Genomic DNA, 16,815 nt, shown 5'->3' with positions numbered 1-16,815 from the left:
TTCGTTAATTTCTATTGTAATAAAACTATATTACTTCATAATGTTGGCAGCGTTACTGTGGGCGCCTCTTTAAAATTGTTTATCTACGTTTTATTACGGAACATGATTAGATTTGATTTTTTTTTATTATATAACAAGTGCCAGAGACACAATAAATAAATAGACCTTGACACAGCTACCGAGGTGAGTGCTGAAGGAAAAATACTTTATAAAATAAATTTTATTGGTTAGAACGCGAAAATAATTAAAGATTGTGTCCCCTAAAAAAAGACATCAATTGTGACAAAATCTGTTATTTTGATTTTAAAACTAAAGTACTGAATCGATGTTGCCATAATTTCTATGCAACCAAATTGTAAGTATATCCTTTCAGATAAAAAAAAAAGAATTTTCCAAATCGGTTCAGAACAGAACGGAGTTATAAGGTAGAAATAAAAAAAAATACTTGACAAAATCATTAAAAAAACAATTATTTTGATAAAAAATTACTGAATTGATTCTAATAGTATTTCTGTGGGATTAATCTGTAAGTATAACATATCCTTTAATTTAAAAAACAATTTTCCAATTAGGTTTACAACTGACGGAGTTTTTTTTTTTGATGGGTAAAAATGGTATGGTAACCCCGCCTGCGCTAACGGGATACGCTGGCGGAGCACCAGTGAAGGGTGATAGATGAGAATGAAAACAGGCCAGTTAGCCCATCATGATGAATTCATCAGGAATTGACCATGATAGTTTCCAGGGAGAAAAGCGAGGAGGTGGAGCTGGTTGGGTATATTGCTAGCAATGGGATTCTCAGTCTCCATTACTAACAATCCCTTTCCTCCCAGTTGACGCAGTTATAAGGTAACAAATACAACAAAAAAAAAATACAACCAAATTAAAACCTCCATCTTTTTGAAGTCCATTGATAATTAGAATAGAAATATAATCTGTATTTGAATTTACTTTTTTAAAAGCTCTTTTAAATCGTCTCTTTTTTTTAAACATTTTACTGTTAGGTTCGGAGTGTCGTCTCTGACGGATCGCTGACTTGATTTTCCGGACCACAGTTTCACGTGCCCTTCGAACCGCGAAGCGAGTGATTATCATTTCTGAATGACCAACCAGGGTTGCTAGATTCGAATTTTATTTTTACCCAAACGTCAAATATTTCTCTTCAAATTGATAAAATCTTTAAGACTTTTACCTCATCACAAAGGTGTATTTTATTTCACTACTTAACATTATTGCTCAAAATGTTCAAAAACTTAAAATTTCCAAGCCTATATCATTTTTCTCCAAGAATATAATTTCTCCAAAATTTTGCGAATAGAAAAATTTCCACCCACAAAAGTGTAAAAAATACCCAATCTGGCAACGCCGAATACAAACATAAATTTGAAAAATTTAAAGGCTGTGATACCACCTTAGGACTCCTAGATCGCAGTAAGCGTCGTCTGACTGAGTTGTCACTTCTTACTAATATTCTAGAAAACCCAATTGACAATTGGGGGAATGGATTGTTAATAATGGAGAGGTTAGCTCCAATAGTATCAATATACTCGCATGGAGGTCGATAGGTCGACCTCCACGCGATTTCCCATGAAAACCGTCATGACTAATTTATCGTCGAATTCATCACGATGGGCTAACTGACCTGCCTTCTGATCCTTACCTATTATCCCTCACTGGTGCCCCGCCGTTATATACTGATCCCGCCTGCGCTAGGCGGTATTACCATCAAAAAGTAATATACCCTGGGTGCATTGCAAACCCTTAAGAAACCTTATTATGTCCTTTTTAAAAACTCTCTGTAATCTTGAAGGAAAATTTGAAAAGGAAGCACATTCCATAATCTGAATGTTCGCTGGAGGAACCTCCTTTGAACCTCCTCCACTATGCATTGGTCACAGGAATTGGGAATTTGGTTTAAAAGTGCTAAGGATGTATTATTTTTTATGTATAATTGTTTTTTTTCTATATAATCATATCATCCATTAAAAAAAGTTATCGACAATACAATGGCGCTAATTTAGTGATTGACAAAAATACTTTGAATATATTCTATGTCTAATAAATTCTATGTCTAATTGATTGCACATCGAAGAGAAATAATCATTAGATAAAGGAGAAATTGTTTTGTGCGTATGTTATCTACGCGATACTTCAATTGCGGATTATGCGGATGAAGTCGCGGGTAAAAACTAGTATTTGTAGCAATAATACAGTCGTAAAACTGTATAGCAAGAATAAATTACATTTTGTGACCTAGTTCTGTTTCAATAATACAAAGCATGTATAGTATGCCTCGTGCTAGCTAAGTGCAACCAGAATAGAAAAGTACATCGAATCTCTTGCCCAATAATTCCACTATTGGGCGAAAAAATTAACTATCGCAGTGTGTAAAAAAAGAATGTACTAAAACTTGTAAAAAAAAAAAAATTGGTAACTTAAAGCTAAAAATAAAATTGTCGTAGCCTTCATTGATCTGTTTAAAAAAGTTACATGCACTATGGTCGTTATCCTTGAAATAGATAATAGACTATATTTATGTTATTGCCATAAATTATGTACCAAAACAAAATATTTTCTCCCCAGTAGCACTTTTCCTAAAACTCAACATTTATTTCACAATTTTTGAACGAGTTCACTGCACTCCAATACGTACGCACAATATATATTTTTTTTTATAAATAGACGGAACGCGCCTCGCCTACGCTTCTAAAATTGAATTTTTAAAAATTCTAATCTATGCCGCGATACGCGCATGCGCCGTGTTCGCGCGCGCTTTTCTACTGACAGCACGGTGTAAGTGACGCGATCCGATTGGTGTTACACTATTAACCGTCTAAATTTAAAATATACTAACCTGACTACGTATATTTCACCTGAACAACTTTCCAAATCGGTAGCTTTATTTCAGCGTGATAATTCGGCCGATTTAAAAATAGACACTCCGCTATACTCAACGTAAGGCACACGACGTTATTCTAAAATGGTCGCTTTATATGGAAATTCTATAAGTAATAGGCGATTTAGTCACGAGGTGGATGTATTTTGAAGCATAGTCTATGATCTTAGTTATTTTTAACTGCTTTTCGTCTACAAGCCAATGCGAAAATGTCAAATCCGTATCGGTCGTTTTTCATTGATTCGCCGTGCGTTTATGTAATCTGTTTGTTAACAGTTAACAGTTGATTGATAACTCTAAAGTGGGACGAATCATCTTTAAAATGGTCATAATTATTTCAATTCTGCAATTAAGTAACCTCTATTTACCAGATAATAAATTCGCTCTAACTTTTCGAGAACACTTTTTACCTATGTACTTCATGGCCAATAAATTCTGTTATTCGACCTTTAGTAAAAGTTTTTATAGCTAGATTTAGCTGAATCTTACTTTATCACAGTAATGAAATAAAATTAAAGCGTATTAGTACAGAAAATATAGTTTTAAGAACATTAAATATAATTTAGAATTTATAAAAGTTTTCGAGTATTTGACAATTGCATTTTTTTTTTATTATTACGTTCCGTTACATCGAAATTTTTAACCATTTTGTATCCTGAATCCTTAGATTTTATAGATAGAGCATCGAGCCTTAAAAAGGGGTCAATTTTTTATGCTCTTTATACTTACGCACGCAATATCTTGATGTATCTATATTTAATTACTTATTAAATAAAATGAGTTTTTGTGTATTAAAAAGGTAAAGACAAAATAAATATAGAAGTTATAAAGGAATCACTCTATTCTGATACTTCCCTATGGTTGACTGGGAGAGAATGCTTTTAGCATTAAGTCCGCCATGTATCCACATATATGTACTAATAAATAAATAAATTTAAAAAAATCATACGTAAATATTTATCAACCAAAATTGTATGGGGGGAAAGGGATTGTTAGTAATGGAGACTGAGAATCCTATTGCTAGCAATATACCCAACCAGGTCGACCTCCTCGCGGTTCCCCTTAGAAACTATCATGGTTAATTCCTGATGAATTCATCATGATGGGCTAACTGGCCTGTTTTCATTCTCATCTATCACCCTTCACTGGTGCCTCGCCAGCGTATCCCGTGAGCGTAGGCGGGGTTGCCATACCATTTTCACCCAACAAAAAAAAAAAACCAAAATTGTATGAAAAAGTTGATCCGCTTTTCTCGAAGAATTTGTATGGAGACACTCTATCTATATAATCTAAGACAACATCATAAGGATTAAGACAAATAAAAGTATTTATAAGTAATTCTTATGAATACTGTAAATATGAAAGTATGTACCGTTTAAAAGTTGGATGGGGGTGAGGAGGGAGTGAAGGGATTGTTAGTAATGGGGTCTAACTGACCCATGGAAACCATCGTGTTTAATTTTTGTGGAATTCGTCACGATGGGCTAACTGACCTGCCTTTTCATCCTCACCTATCATCCCTAACTGGCATTCCGTCAGTGTATACCGTAAGCACGGACGGGGTTATCATTTAATTTTCCTATAACAGGTCGACCTTCACACAGTTTACCCTGGAAACCATCGTAGTCAATTTTTGATCAATTTGTCACGATAGGCCAACTATCCCACTTCATCCTCACCTGTCATATCTCACTGGTGCCCCGCCAGCGTACATCGATAGCGCAGACGGGGCTACCATTCTATTTTTATGTATTAAAAAAAAAAAATCTAACACTAGTTAGTTCTAATGTATACAAAATAGGACAAACAAAACAATTTTTCGAAGCGTTCTAGTCGAGTTAATTATTTAACAAAACCCGCTCAAGGCTGCCAGTCAACAAAAGGTTGTCGCATGCTGGTTGCGTAAATGACATTGTTGTACACAGATATACAGGCGCACTGGACGAGACAGGCTCGAATAGAAAAAAAAAGAATGTGACCCACAAAAAAAATGTACTTCAGTTGTAAAAAAAAAAACTAGTTAATTTGATCTTTCTTCTTTTCATTTAAGGGTTTCCTCTTGTCGGTGCAACTAATTCATGCATCTTCCTCCAGCCAGCTCTATCCCAGGCCATATCCTTGACCTCCCTATACAACATGACACCTAGTGTTTCCTTTATCTGTCCCATGTAGTTATTCCTCGGTCTTCCTCTTCCTCTTAATTTGATCTGGTTAATCTAAAAACTAAACGTCTCGATAATGTTTGATAAAATATCGTATCCTTCCAACAACCAACCTGTAAGTATATCCTTGCAAGTAAAAAAAAAGGATTTTCCAAATCGGTTTACAACTAACGGAGTTATGAGGTAACAAACATTCATTGATTAATGGCAACAAACGATCAATTATAAATATTAGCATAATACACATCATAGTTTTACAAAAAAGGCCCGTACAGTGCCAATAACAATATTTTATTCTAAATACTGTACTGTGTATATATATTACAACACAGGGGGCAAATGAGCTGATGGTAAGTGACTACCGCCGCCCATGATCACCCACAACACCAACGGCATTGCAGGTGTGCAGCCGGCCTTTTAAAAAGGAATATGCTCTTTTCTTGAAGGTTATGATGTCGTATCGATTCGGCAATACTGCTGCTGGAAATTGATTCCAAAGTATGGTTGTGCGCGGAAGAAAGTGCCTTGAAAAACGCACGGTGGAAGACCGCCACTTGTCCAGATGGTTGGAATGACACTTTAGTTTGTGGCGGGTTGTACGATGGTGAAAATCAGCAGCAGGTTTTCGAAGAATTCCTCAGAGCACTCCCCATGATAAATTCGGTAGAAGATGCACAGAGATGCAACATCTCTACGCATACATAAATATATTTAATATTTTTTGTATATATGTCACATCTAGTCAAACTCTAAGTCTGCAATTCGTTCTTGTGACGACACCTATGCAAACAGAGACAACAAAACAGATACACAATCGCTGATATTCCATGACAATATAATTACCACTGTGTCGCCTGGTATAGAATGGGCCACCCTTTTCATGGGTTTCATCCATTCTTACCATGGGGGTCGTAAGAGACGACTAAGGGAACTTAATAGTCGAGGGACGGGTTGCCAACGGTTGCCAACCGGCCTGCCAAGCGCGGCAACTACTGACTAACCCTCCCCCCCCCCTCTCCCCCTCTAACAGAGAGAGGCCTATATTCAGCAGTGGACAATTAATGTCTGATATAAAATAGTAATATATATGAGTTTTACTGTACTTAACATAAATCTACCACAGACTACCAATACTGGGGATCAAAAATAGGAATCAATAAATTTGGTTCCACACAAAAAAAAACCTAACTTTAATTGTGATAAATCTAATAATTTTGATTTAAAAACTTAGGTTTTTATCAATCATTCATTCATTTCGGCCATTATCCGTCCGCTGCTGGACATAAATCTCCCCCATTGATTGCCATAAAGAACGGTCCTGAGCTACCTGCATCCACTAATTTCCTGCAATGCATTTCAGGGCTTCACTCCAATAGGAGATCATCCACTGCGTTTACCCGTACGCGGTCGCCCATTTTTAAATCAATTTTGAACAATTTTTAAAAATCTAATAGCTAGTAGCTGGCCAGTAATCTAGTAGCTGACAACTGAAACGATTTTGATAAAATTTCTACGGCATCAATCTGTAAGTATATGCTTACAAATGACAAAAGAGTTTTCCAAATCGGTTTATTAATTAAGGAGTTATAAAGTAACAAACCTAAAATAAATTACAACCGAATTGAGAATCTTGTAGTTTTTTTAAAGCCGTTTGAAAAAATAGATATAAAGTAAGTTTTATTTTTAACGCTTCTTTGCATTTCAATTTCCATCATAACACTGAATGCTTAAAATTTATATAAAAGAGCAAGTACACTTTAAGTTGATCGTGTCTGGATACCTTTTTAATGACCATTGCTAAAAAAAAACATAGCTGTCAAATTTATTTCTTTAACCATTTTTCCTTTAATTTTGAACGTGAATTATATCACCTTGATTTATTTCACCAATAAAAAAATCAAAGTTGTAAAGAAGGGTTAAGAAGTTACATAAAAATTTATTTTATTACATTTATTTATTTATTTATACTTTTGCACACATTAAAATATGTCTACAGGGCGGACTTAATGCCTGATGACATTCTCTACCAGTCAACCGTTACGCTAAACAGAGAGAGTAACTGGCGGTGCATAGATTTAAGATAAATAATTGTAAATGAAATCAATACATATATATTTATATATATGTACATACATATATATATATATATATATATATGTATGTACATGTATATATATAAATATTGTTCTGTATTATGTTTCAAGTGGTTCTATAAAGAGTAAGCAAGTAAATACAACATTTTTTTGATGACCCTCCCTCATTCGGCGCTAAAAAGGAAGTCGGACGGATTAGCGTACCGTCATTATTGCTCAATATACATACATACATATATGCATACATACAAGTAGTATGCTAATGTTTAGTAAACGTCCTGCTTACTATATCACTGTTTAATAGTTAAACAGAGTGCTTCACAAAAAAATCGACTTCAATTATGTTGAAGCCGATTTTTTTTGTGTTAACCGATTGTTTTAATTAAAAAAAAACTAAACTATTCAATCGATTTTGATTAATTTTTCTGTGGGACTAAACTGTAAGTAATTTTTAATAATTTGGCACTTTCTTTTTTTTATCCTATTCTAATACTCATATTATAAATATGAATATTTATAATAATTTATATGGATAAATGTTTACTACTTTTTTACATAAAAAACTATTTAAGTGATTTGAAATAAATTTGTTACACGGATAGGTTATGTTTTAATCTAGTACACAGGATAGTGTATGTATCGATTCATGCCGCGGAATATAGCTAGTAGATACGAGTAATACATACGATGACGTTTGTAATGATGAAAGAATGGAATGGATGTTTGTTCATTTCTTACGTAAAACCTACTGAATAGATTTGAATTAAAATTACACGGACAGGTTATATCCTAACTTAGTATATAGGATACTGTATGTATTGATTCAAATATACAGGATACTGTATGAAGAATGGATGAAAAAGTTTACGTTTTTACGTAAAACCTACTGAATAGATTTGAATTAAAATTACACGGGCAGGTTATATCCTAACTTAGTACATGGGATACTGTATGTATTAATTCAACTATACAGGATACTGTATGAAGAATGGATGAAAAATGTTTTTTTACGTAAAACCTACTGAATAGATTTAAATTAAAATTACACGGGCAGGTTATATCCTAACTTAGTATATAGGATACTGTATGTATTAATTCAAATATACAGGATATTGTATGTATTGATCCAAATATACAGGATACTATATGTATTGACACAATGTACCTTTTAGATGATCTGACGTGTCGGCCCTCATGATGTCTGTCAAATAATGTTCCAGTGAACGCATGTTGTCCAAACCGCTCCTCTCCTGTAACAAAATGATAAACCAACGTGAATAAGGTTTTTTTTATTAGGTGATTAACTTTTTGCCCGCTACTTCGTACGTATGGATTTTAGAAGCAGGAAAACCAATGAGAAAGATCATTTGTAGATGATTTTCTTTCTTGTATATTGAAATAAAACATACACCAGAAATAAAGTTAGACCTTTACAAATACAATTGTGAAAATCGCATCCAATTTGGTATAATAGTTCTTGCGTGATTATGGAAAAAATATACTGACGAACCGACAGACAAACAAACAAACAACATTTCTAAAAAAACACGTTTATAGTTTCTATTGCTTTTATTAAGATCACGATGTTCCAACTGAGCTCCTTCATCTTCACTTTCCATTCATCATCGGTGGGTTGGTAACCGTAGTTTTTTTTTTTTTTTTTTTATGGGTGAAAATGGTATGGTAACCCCGCCTGCGCTAACGGGATACGCTGGCGGAGCACCAGTGAAGGGTGATCGATGTGAATGAAAACAGGCCAGTTAGCCCATCATGATGAATTCATCAGGAAATAACCATGATAGTTTCCAGGGGGAACCGCGAGGAGGTCGACCTGGTTGGGCATATTGCTAGCAATGAGATTCTCAGTCTCCATTACTAACAATCCCTTTCCCCCCTGGTAACCGTAGTTAGGCTATTAGGAAGAACACTGTTGCCTATCTACCATTAAGTTTCTTATGTCGCCTCTCCCGATACACACAGGAAAGGAAGGATTAGCTCATGCCGGATCCACACGGACAATATGTAATAACAAGGGTTAAACTAATGGGGGGAACCATTGTTAGCAATATACCCTATCAGGTCCACCTCCACGTGCTCCCCCCTGGAAACTATCATGCTAAATTCCGTGTGTATTCATCACGGTGGGCTAATTGACCTGCCTTTTCATTTTCACCTATCATCCCTCACTGGTGTCCCGCCAGTGTATACCGTTAGCGCAAGCGGGGTTACCATTCCATTAACATCCATTAAAAAACAACATATTATTCTCGGATAATGTAGCTTTTTATAGGTGAATGAGTTTTTAAAATATGTCAAGCACTTTTTGTGTTTATCCCATTGCAAACAAAAACAATTCCTCTTAACAATACGAGTTTTACTTAGATGAAAGTCCCTGGGAATTAATAAAAAGAAAAAAAAAAAAACAATCTTTAGCGAGTCGTTTAAAAGAAATCAATGCAGGAAGATATTTATTTTGTCCCTTTGTCACATAATGAATCAAGAAAATATGAAATTCTGTGAAAAATGAAGCTAAATGCCCATTGTAAGAAGAGATACAGGTCATCATTGGGCTCTGTGGAGTTGACGGTCCAATGAGACTGGTAAACATTGCCTGTCGAGACAGATCTCCTGTTAATATTTTTTGTAATTTCTGTTTTTGAACTTTAAACATATGTATTTATTTATTTATAATTTTGCACACTCTAGAACATGTCTACAGAGCGGACTTAATGCCTGATGGCATTCTCTACCAGTCAACCGTTACGCTAAACAGGTAGAGTAACTGGCGGTGCATAGATTTAAGAAAAAATAATGTAAATCAAATATATATATATGTTCGCGACATTATAATCTCTTATATAAAAATGTATAGTTATAGCGATACTTTATAGTTATTTGTTAGCATAAGTCATTAGTTTTTTAATCGTTTAAATTGTTAATTTTATATAGGTTTTCTCTGATGTATTTATAGTTGTAAGTTGAATAAAACATTTTATTGTGTCGAGTCATTATTAACCACAAGTAGAAATAAGAAAAAGATTGTAAAAATAATAGTAATAAGATAATTATGATAAATAAATAGACGCCAAATGGTGCCGCTCTGAAGAGTTACGCGTCCCTCTCACACTCGCCCCGTCCCGCTTGCACAGACTCACTAATGTGAGTTGGTACATGTTATCGTGCGACCGGGCGGGTATAAAGATAGGCCGCCTACCGTCGAGCGGCATGCACTGCACTGCACTCCCCAACCGATAAGGAAATAGGAGACTCTTCAGTACGGAACCGGGAGATTCAAGAAAGGAATTTTATCGTTTCTCTCCAGCCTGAACCAGCACCCCTACAGTCCACGCTCACCGTGCGGTCAAGCTGCACCGCTCAATATATATATATATATATATATATATATATATATATATATATATATATATATATATATATATATATATATATATATATATATATATATATATATATATATAGATAGATAGATAGATACTCTTTATTGTTCCCTCCAGTTTTATTGCAGGCAACCTTTGGATGGAGAGGAGTAGTTATAAACAGTTTGGTAATATAAGTAGTTTAGTTTTTAAATGGAAATAAATCTTTGTGGAACACAATTTTTAATTATTAATAGAATGAAAGAGAAGGGGGGATAGGTGAGGATGAAAGCAGGTCAGTTGGCCCATTTTAACTAAGAATTAATTACGAAGGTTTCCAGGGGGAACCGCGTGGAGGTCAACCTGATTTTTCTATTACTTATTATTGTAATATATGTTTAATTTTAGTTATGTATTTAAAAAAAAATATGTGTAAAGAGGCTTCCTCAGGGTCGGCAACGCGCGCGTAATGCCCCTACTATTGCAGGCGTTCATTGGCTGTGGAAATCGTTTACCATCAGGTGAGCTGTATGTTTGTTTACCATTACAATGGTATAAACAAATTATTTATTTATTTGATTCTTTATTGTACACACCAGTTAGAAGAATATGACAGAGGAAACCAAATGTACAAAGGCGAGCTTAACTCTGATAGAGTTTTCTTCCAGCAACTTCCAAAGTGGAAAGGAGCATCAATGTCATTATTGTTAAGTTAATCTAGGTTTTTTTACCCTCGAACATTGTATAGTTTTCTTTCAGCTTCTCAAAGGTTGACTGTAAGAGATCCCTCTATGGGATAAGTCCCCCATTGTATATTAAAGCCTCTTAAAGTGTTCAATGTAAATTATGTACAATAAAGATCATACAATACAAATTCAATTAATGTAAATCTAGCAATGTACCCTATCAGGTCGACCTCCGCGCAGTTCCCTCTGGAAACTATAGTGATTAATTCTTTTTGAATTCACCACGGTGGGCTAACTGACCTGCTTCATCATCACCTATCATCCGTCACTGGCGCTCCGCCAGCATAGGTATACTATCGGTATCGATAGCGCAGGCAAGGTTACTATACCATTATCATCCATTAAAAAAAATCCTTTTCCCCCTTTGGGGGGAAAAGGATTTTTTTTAATGGATGATATTATACTTTGATGATGATTATACTTTTTTTTTTATGCAACTTAGAATGGCAAACAAGCTGACGGTCCATTTGATGGAAAGTGGTAACCGTCGCCTATAGACATGAGCAGTACCGTGAACATAACAGAGTATACTGTTTCGCCCATGATACCCCCCATGCGTTGCCATTCCTGAGTACTCAGGTGTTATTCCTCTGTACCCTGTAAATTCACGCCATATCCCACCCTTCAAACCGAAACACAGCCATGCAGACACAACTGCTTCACGGTAGAAACACGAATAGGACAGAGGTACCTAAGCAATAGACTTTGTACAAAGTCTCCCTCTGGTACTTAGTTAAAGTAAGGTAGATATCCGAAAACAACATGTTTCTATGGTGTCAATGTTCAATTTAGATGTTCATACGACGCTGAATATCTCGAATCCACCCTGTATTTAAGGGATCTTCCAAAACTGGGCAAGGTATATACACAACGGACCTACTGACCTATTTTCCTTTACGCAGTGTGACGTCACTGCGCCAATGCGCTAAACTAGCCGAGCCGTGCCAAGGGGAAAACTGTTTTCCGCCATTGTAATAAAATTCAAAATAACATTGAGATTGTTATGTTGGTGCGGCCATGAAATTATGGGTATGTAGCAATGGTCTCCTGGAAGTCAACAGTACTGTTGGTGTCAGCTGAGTTTTTACACTAGTTGAGGCATTCGATTTGGTCCGCTAACAGCATTTTTTTAATGGATAATAATGGTATGGTAACCCCGCCTGCGTTATTGATTCACTGATGGGATATCAATGAGTGGTAATAGGCTTTTTGATAGGTGAAAATGGTATGGTAACCCCGCCTGCGCTAACGGTTACGCTGGCGGGGCACCAGTGAGAGGTGATAGGTGATGATAAAGCAGGCCAGTTAGCCCATCATGATAAATTTACCAATGAATCAATCACGATGGTTTCCAGGGAGAGCCGCGAGGAGGTCGACCTGATTGAGTATATTGCTAGTAATAGGGTTGGTAATCCCCATTACTAACTATCCCTTTTCCTCCCAGTTGCAATGCTTGCATTCGACTTGGCGCACTGAAAGACGTTTTTTATGGGATGTAGATGAAATAGTAACCCTATCTGAGTTGGGGGAAAGGGATTGTTAGTAATGGAGACTGAAAATCCCATTGCTAGCAATATACCCAACCAGGTCGACCTCCTCGCGGTTCCCCCTGGAAACTATCATGATTAATTCCTGATGAATTCATCATGAGGGCTAACTGGCCTGATTTCATTCTCATCTATCACCCTTCATTGGTGCTCCGCCAGCGTATCCCGTTAGCGCAGGCGGGGTTACCATTCTATTTTCATCCAATAAAAAAAAAACCGTCTGAGCTATCGGTATACACTGGCTGGGCACCAGTGAGACATAGTAGGTGAGAAAGAAATTAGGTCGACTAAGGGAACTTAAACGTAGAGTGATGGACAACAGCGTCCCTCTGATAACATCATCAAAGCATATCCGCAATTCCTATGGGTGAAACCCCCCCAATGGGGAGGCGTATGTTCAGCAGTGGACAGTTAAAAGCTGACATGACGATGATGATGATATGTTTAAAAAATTGTGTATTTATTTATTTATTTATTCATTAGTATATATATGTGTACATGGCGGACTTAATGCTAAAAACATTCTCTCCCAGTCAACCATAGGGAAGTGTCAGAATACTCGAATGCGGTACTAGTAATTATTGATATACATACATACTAAAATTACATATATAAACGAATAAATATATATAAATAACAAATATACTTACACATATATGATATATACTATATTATACACGAATTTGGAAATAATATAAAGCACTTAATTATCAATAACAAAAAAACTACATTTGTTATTGGCAACGTGGCCGCTTTGGACGATTGGATTTGGACGATTGATTTTTTTTTTGTTATTATTTCCACAATTTTTATGTATCTCTTGATGCAAATAAATAGTTTATCTAACTGCCCTAGTCCTTAGGAATAGCAACGCATGTTAAATACCTACCATGGTCGTCACAGTGTATCCTGTGACGTTCATGGCGCTGTTAAAATCTACAGGCGACGCTTGGGAACCCGAGCAATTTAATTTTAGTGTGTACTTAACACCCTTACTGTCAAGATTAATTATTAAAACTGCACGTTACCCGAGGGTCGTAGCGTGAACATAGTACTTACATGCAATTTATATTTGCCAACCGACATAACGTAAAAGCTTGTTTGCTAAAAAGTTGCATAAAAAAACCTTTAGTCGTAAGACTTTTTTGTGATCGCGAAATTAAAAAAAAAAAAATACAATTTATGAAACCTCTTTACTCCCCTTTTGATGAACCCCATGCTGTAGTCTCTTGAGAAAACCTCGGCAGGGAGTTTATTCCATAACCTGAGTGTTTCTAGGAGAAGACATCTCTGAAACCGCACTGTACGCGATCATTTAGGCTGTAGGATATGAGGGTGAACTCCCTGTCGATGGCGATACTATTAAAAAATGCTTATTATTGAGTCGGGTGAAAATGTATTTACCTATTTATGCATTTAAATTACACGGGATATGATGGCTAGGTTGTGCATTAATAAATGTAACGGCGTATGGGAACATGTAATATTAATTAGATATTAATATGTAAACATTTGTAATAAGGCTCAATTTTGAAGTTCCACCTTTAGGCACGAGTTTAAATAGTTTGTATAATCAACCGACTTTGAAAAGAAAGGGTTCGAATTCAAATCATTTATTGCACGAATATGGGTACATGCATCAAATGAAAATATTTTTTACAAATCCATTATACCACATTCTGCCATATCGGCATGTAAGAATATAAAATTAAAATTAGGTTGTTGTTTAACAATAATTTATAACAATGAAAACAATGCCAATAATAATAATAATAATAATAATAATAAAAATAATAATAATAATAATAATAATAATAATAATAATAATAAACAACCGGGATCACTCATTTAGCTCCTAAGACGGACGATACCGCGGATCCATCTAAATATCGCCCCATCACTTGTCTTACGACAATATATAAGACGTTAACATCCGTTCTGAGCGCTAAGATCTCTCGTCATGTGTACGAGAATAAGATCCTATCTGGCGCTCAGAACGGATGCAGGGGCGGTAGCCGCGGATCGAAGGAGCTGCTCCTCATTGATGCTGTCGCTGGCCACGTGGTCAAGCGGAACCGTCGGAATTTCTCCGCCGCCTGGATAGATTATAAAAAGGCGTTCGATTCCGTGCCCCATTCATGGCTCCGGAGGATACTCGAGCTGTACAAGATCGACGGTACAGTTCGAGTGTTCTTGGAGGCATGCATGGGGCAGTGGACGACGATCCTGACTATCCAGGGCGAGCGATTGACGGATACCGCTGACCGGATAGAGATAAAGAGGGGAATATTCCAGGGCGATTGTTTGAGTCCACTTTGGTTTTGCCTGTCCCTGAATCCACTCAGTACTTTACTGGAGAATTCGGGGACTGGATTTCAGTATCGGAGAGGAGGTACACGAGTGTCTCACCTTCTGTACATGGATGACTTGAAACTGCTAGCTCCGAGCGTCGAACGCCTGACGGAGCTGCTAAATATCGTAAACGATTATAGCAGCTCTATTAGGATGGCGCTCGGAATAGACAAGTGCGCGGTCCTCCATGTGCAGAGGGGACGGGTCACTCAAACTGACGGGATCGCCACAGATCCCTCTAATATTAAAACCCTCTCCGAGGCTGAAACATACCGGTATCTGGGCATGTCACAAAACATCGGTGTGAAGGAGACGGATATGAAACAGTCAGTCCGCGAGGAATTTTTTGCGCGCCTTACAAGAGTACTGAAAAGTTCTTTGTCGGGCGCCAATAAAATCCGAGCTTATAACGGCTGGGTCATACCCGTACTCCTTTACACTTTTGGCGTGCTCAGATGGTCTCAAACCGAACTCGAAGCCCTGGATCGGAAAGTCCGCACAACTATGACCCTCCATAGAATGCATCACCCGAAATCGTCAGTCATGAGGCTGTATATCCCGCGGAAAGCTGGTGGTCGAGGCTTGTTAAGCGTTAAGACCATGCACAACCGCGAGATTGACAGCCTCAGGACATATTTTCTGGAGAAAAGAGACGAGGGTTTGCATAGAGAGGTCATAGAATGTGACAAAGGATTCACCCCTTTCTCTGGCTAAAGAGGACTGGCGAAAACCCGAAGTTTTGGGTACCTCTCAGCGGGAGGCCGTATGGAAAGAGAAGGAGTTGCACGGAAGGTTCTTCAAAGCCCTTCACGGGCCGTACGTAAACACGAAGACCTCCGTGCACTGGCTACAGTTCGGTGATCTCTTCGGAGAGACCGAGGGTTTTGTCTGTGCAATACAGGATCAGGTGGTTAAGACGAACAATTACCGAAAGCACATTCTGAAGGATGGCACTGAGGACATCTGTCGAGCATGTCGCCATCCCGGAGAGTCACTCAGACATGTGCTTTCGGGTTGTTCAGCTCTTGCCAACACAGAGTACTTGCACAGGCACAACCAGGTAGCCAAAATACTCCATCAAGAGCTAGCTCTGAAGTACGGCCTCGCGAATGAGAGGTTGCCGTACTATAAGTACGAGCCACAGCCGGTCCTCGAAAGCGACAGCGTCAGGCTCTACTGGGACCGATCCATCATCACGGACAGGACTGTTCTTGCGAACAAACCTGATATCGTGGTGATGGACCGGGCACTTTCGAGGGTGTTTTTGGTGGATGTCACCATACCGCATGACGAGAACCTCGTGAAAGCCGAAACCGAGAAGAAGAGAAAATATCTCGACCTGGCTCACGAGGTGACCGAAATGTGGGGGGTGACATCTACCGAAATCATCCCAATCGTTATGTCGGTGAACGGTCTTATCCCAACCAGTCTGGAACAACATCTCAGACGGTTGGGATTCCGAGGCGGCTCACTCCCGGGAAAGATGCAGAAAGCGGTGCTCTTAGATTCTGCCCGCATTGTACGCCGGTTTCTCTCCCTGGGGCCCTGAACCCCGGCCGACTGTGCTTCTGCCGGGGGTTAGTTGCCATCTCCTCTCCTGAAGAGGGGAGATGAGAATTTTAGTAAAATTTAAAAATAATAA

General features: G+C 37.4%; 1 protein-coding gene across 2 annotated transcripts in view; it reads right to left on the bottom strand.

The window, feature by feature from the left end:
* Positions 1 to 16,815, bottom strand: part of LOC113515296 (translational regulator orb2) — a 97,557-nt gene that overhangs the window by 48,489 nt on the left and 32,253 nt on the right. Inside the window, exon 2 of one of the 2 annotated variants that reach the window (XM_052892422.1) lies at positions 8,317 to 8,401. In XM_052892422.1, the coding sequence (XP_052748382.1) occupies positions 8,317 to 8,401 (85 nt within the window). Of the gene's footprint in view, positions 1 to 2,559; positions 2,792 to 8,316; positions 8,402 to 16,815 lie in introns of those variants that run through there. The other variant, XM_052892423.1, reaches the window with a different exon arrangement.

The sequence above is a fragment of the Galleria mellonella genome, unplaced genomic scaffold (assembly GCF_026898425.1).
Source record: "Galleria mellonella isolate WM207_F2 unplaced genomic scaffold, CSIRO_AGI_GalMel_v1 utg158, whole genome shotgun sequence".
Classification (NCBI taxonomy): Eukaryota; Metazoa; Arthropoda; class Insecta; order Lepidoptera; family Pyralidae; genus Galleria; species Galleria mellonella.
Note: the sequence above shows the minus strand (reverse complement) of the source record. Positions and strands in the feature narration are given on the sequence as shown.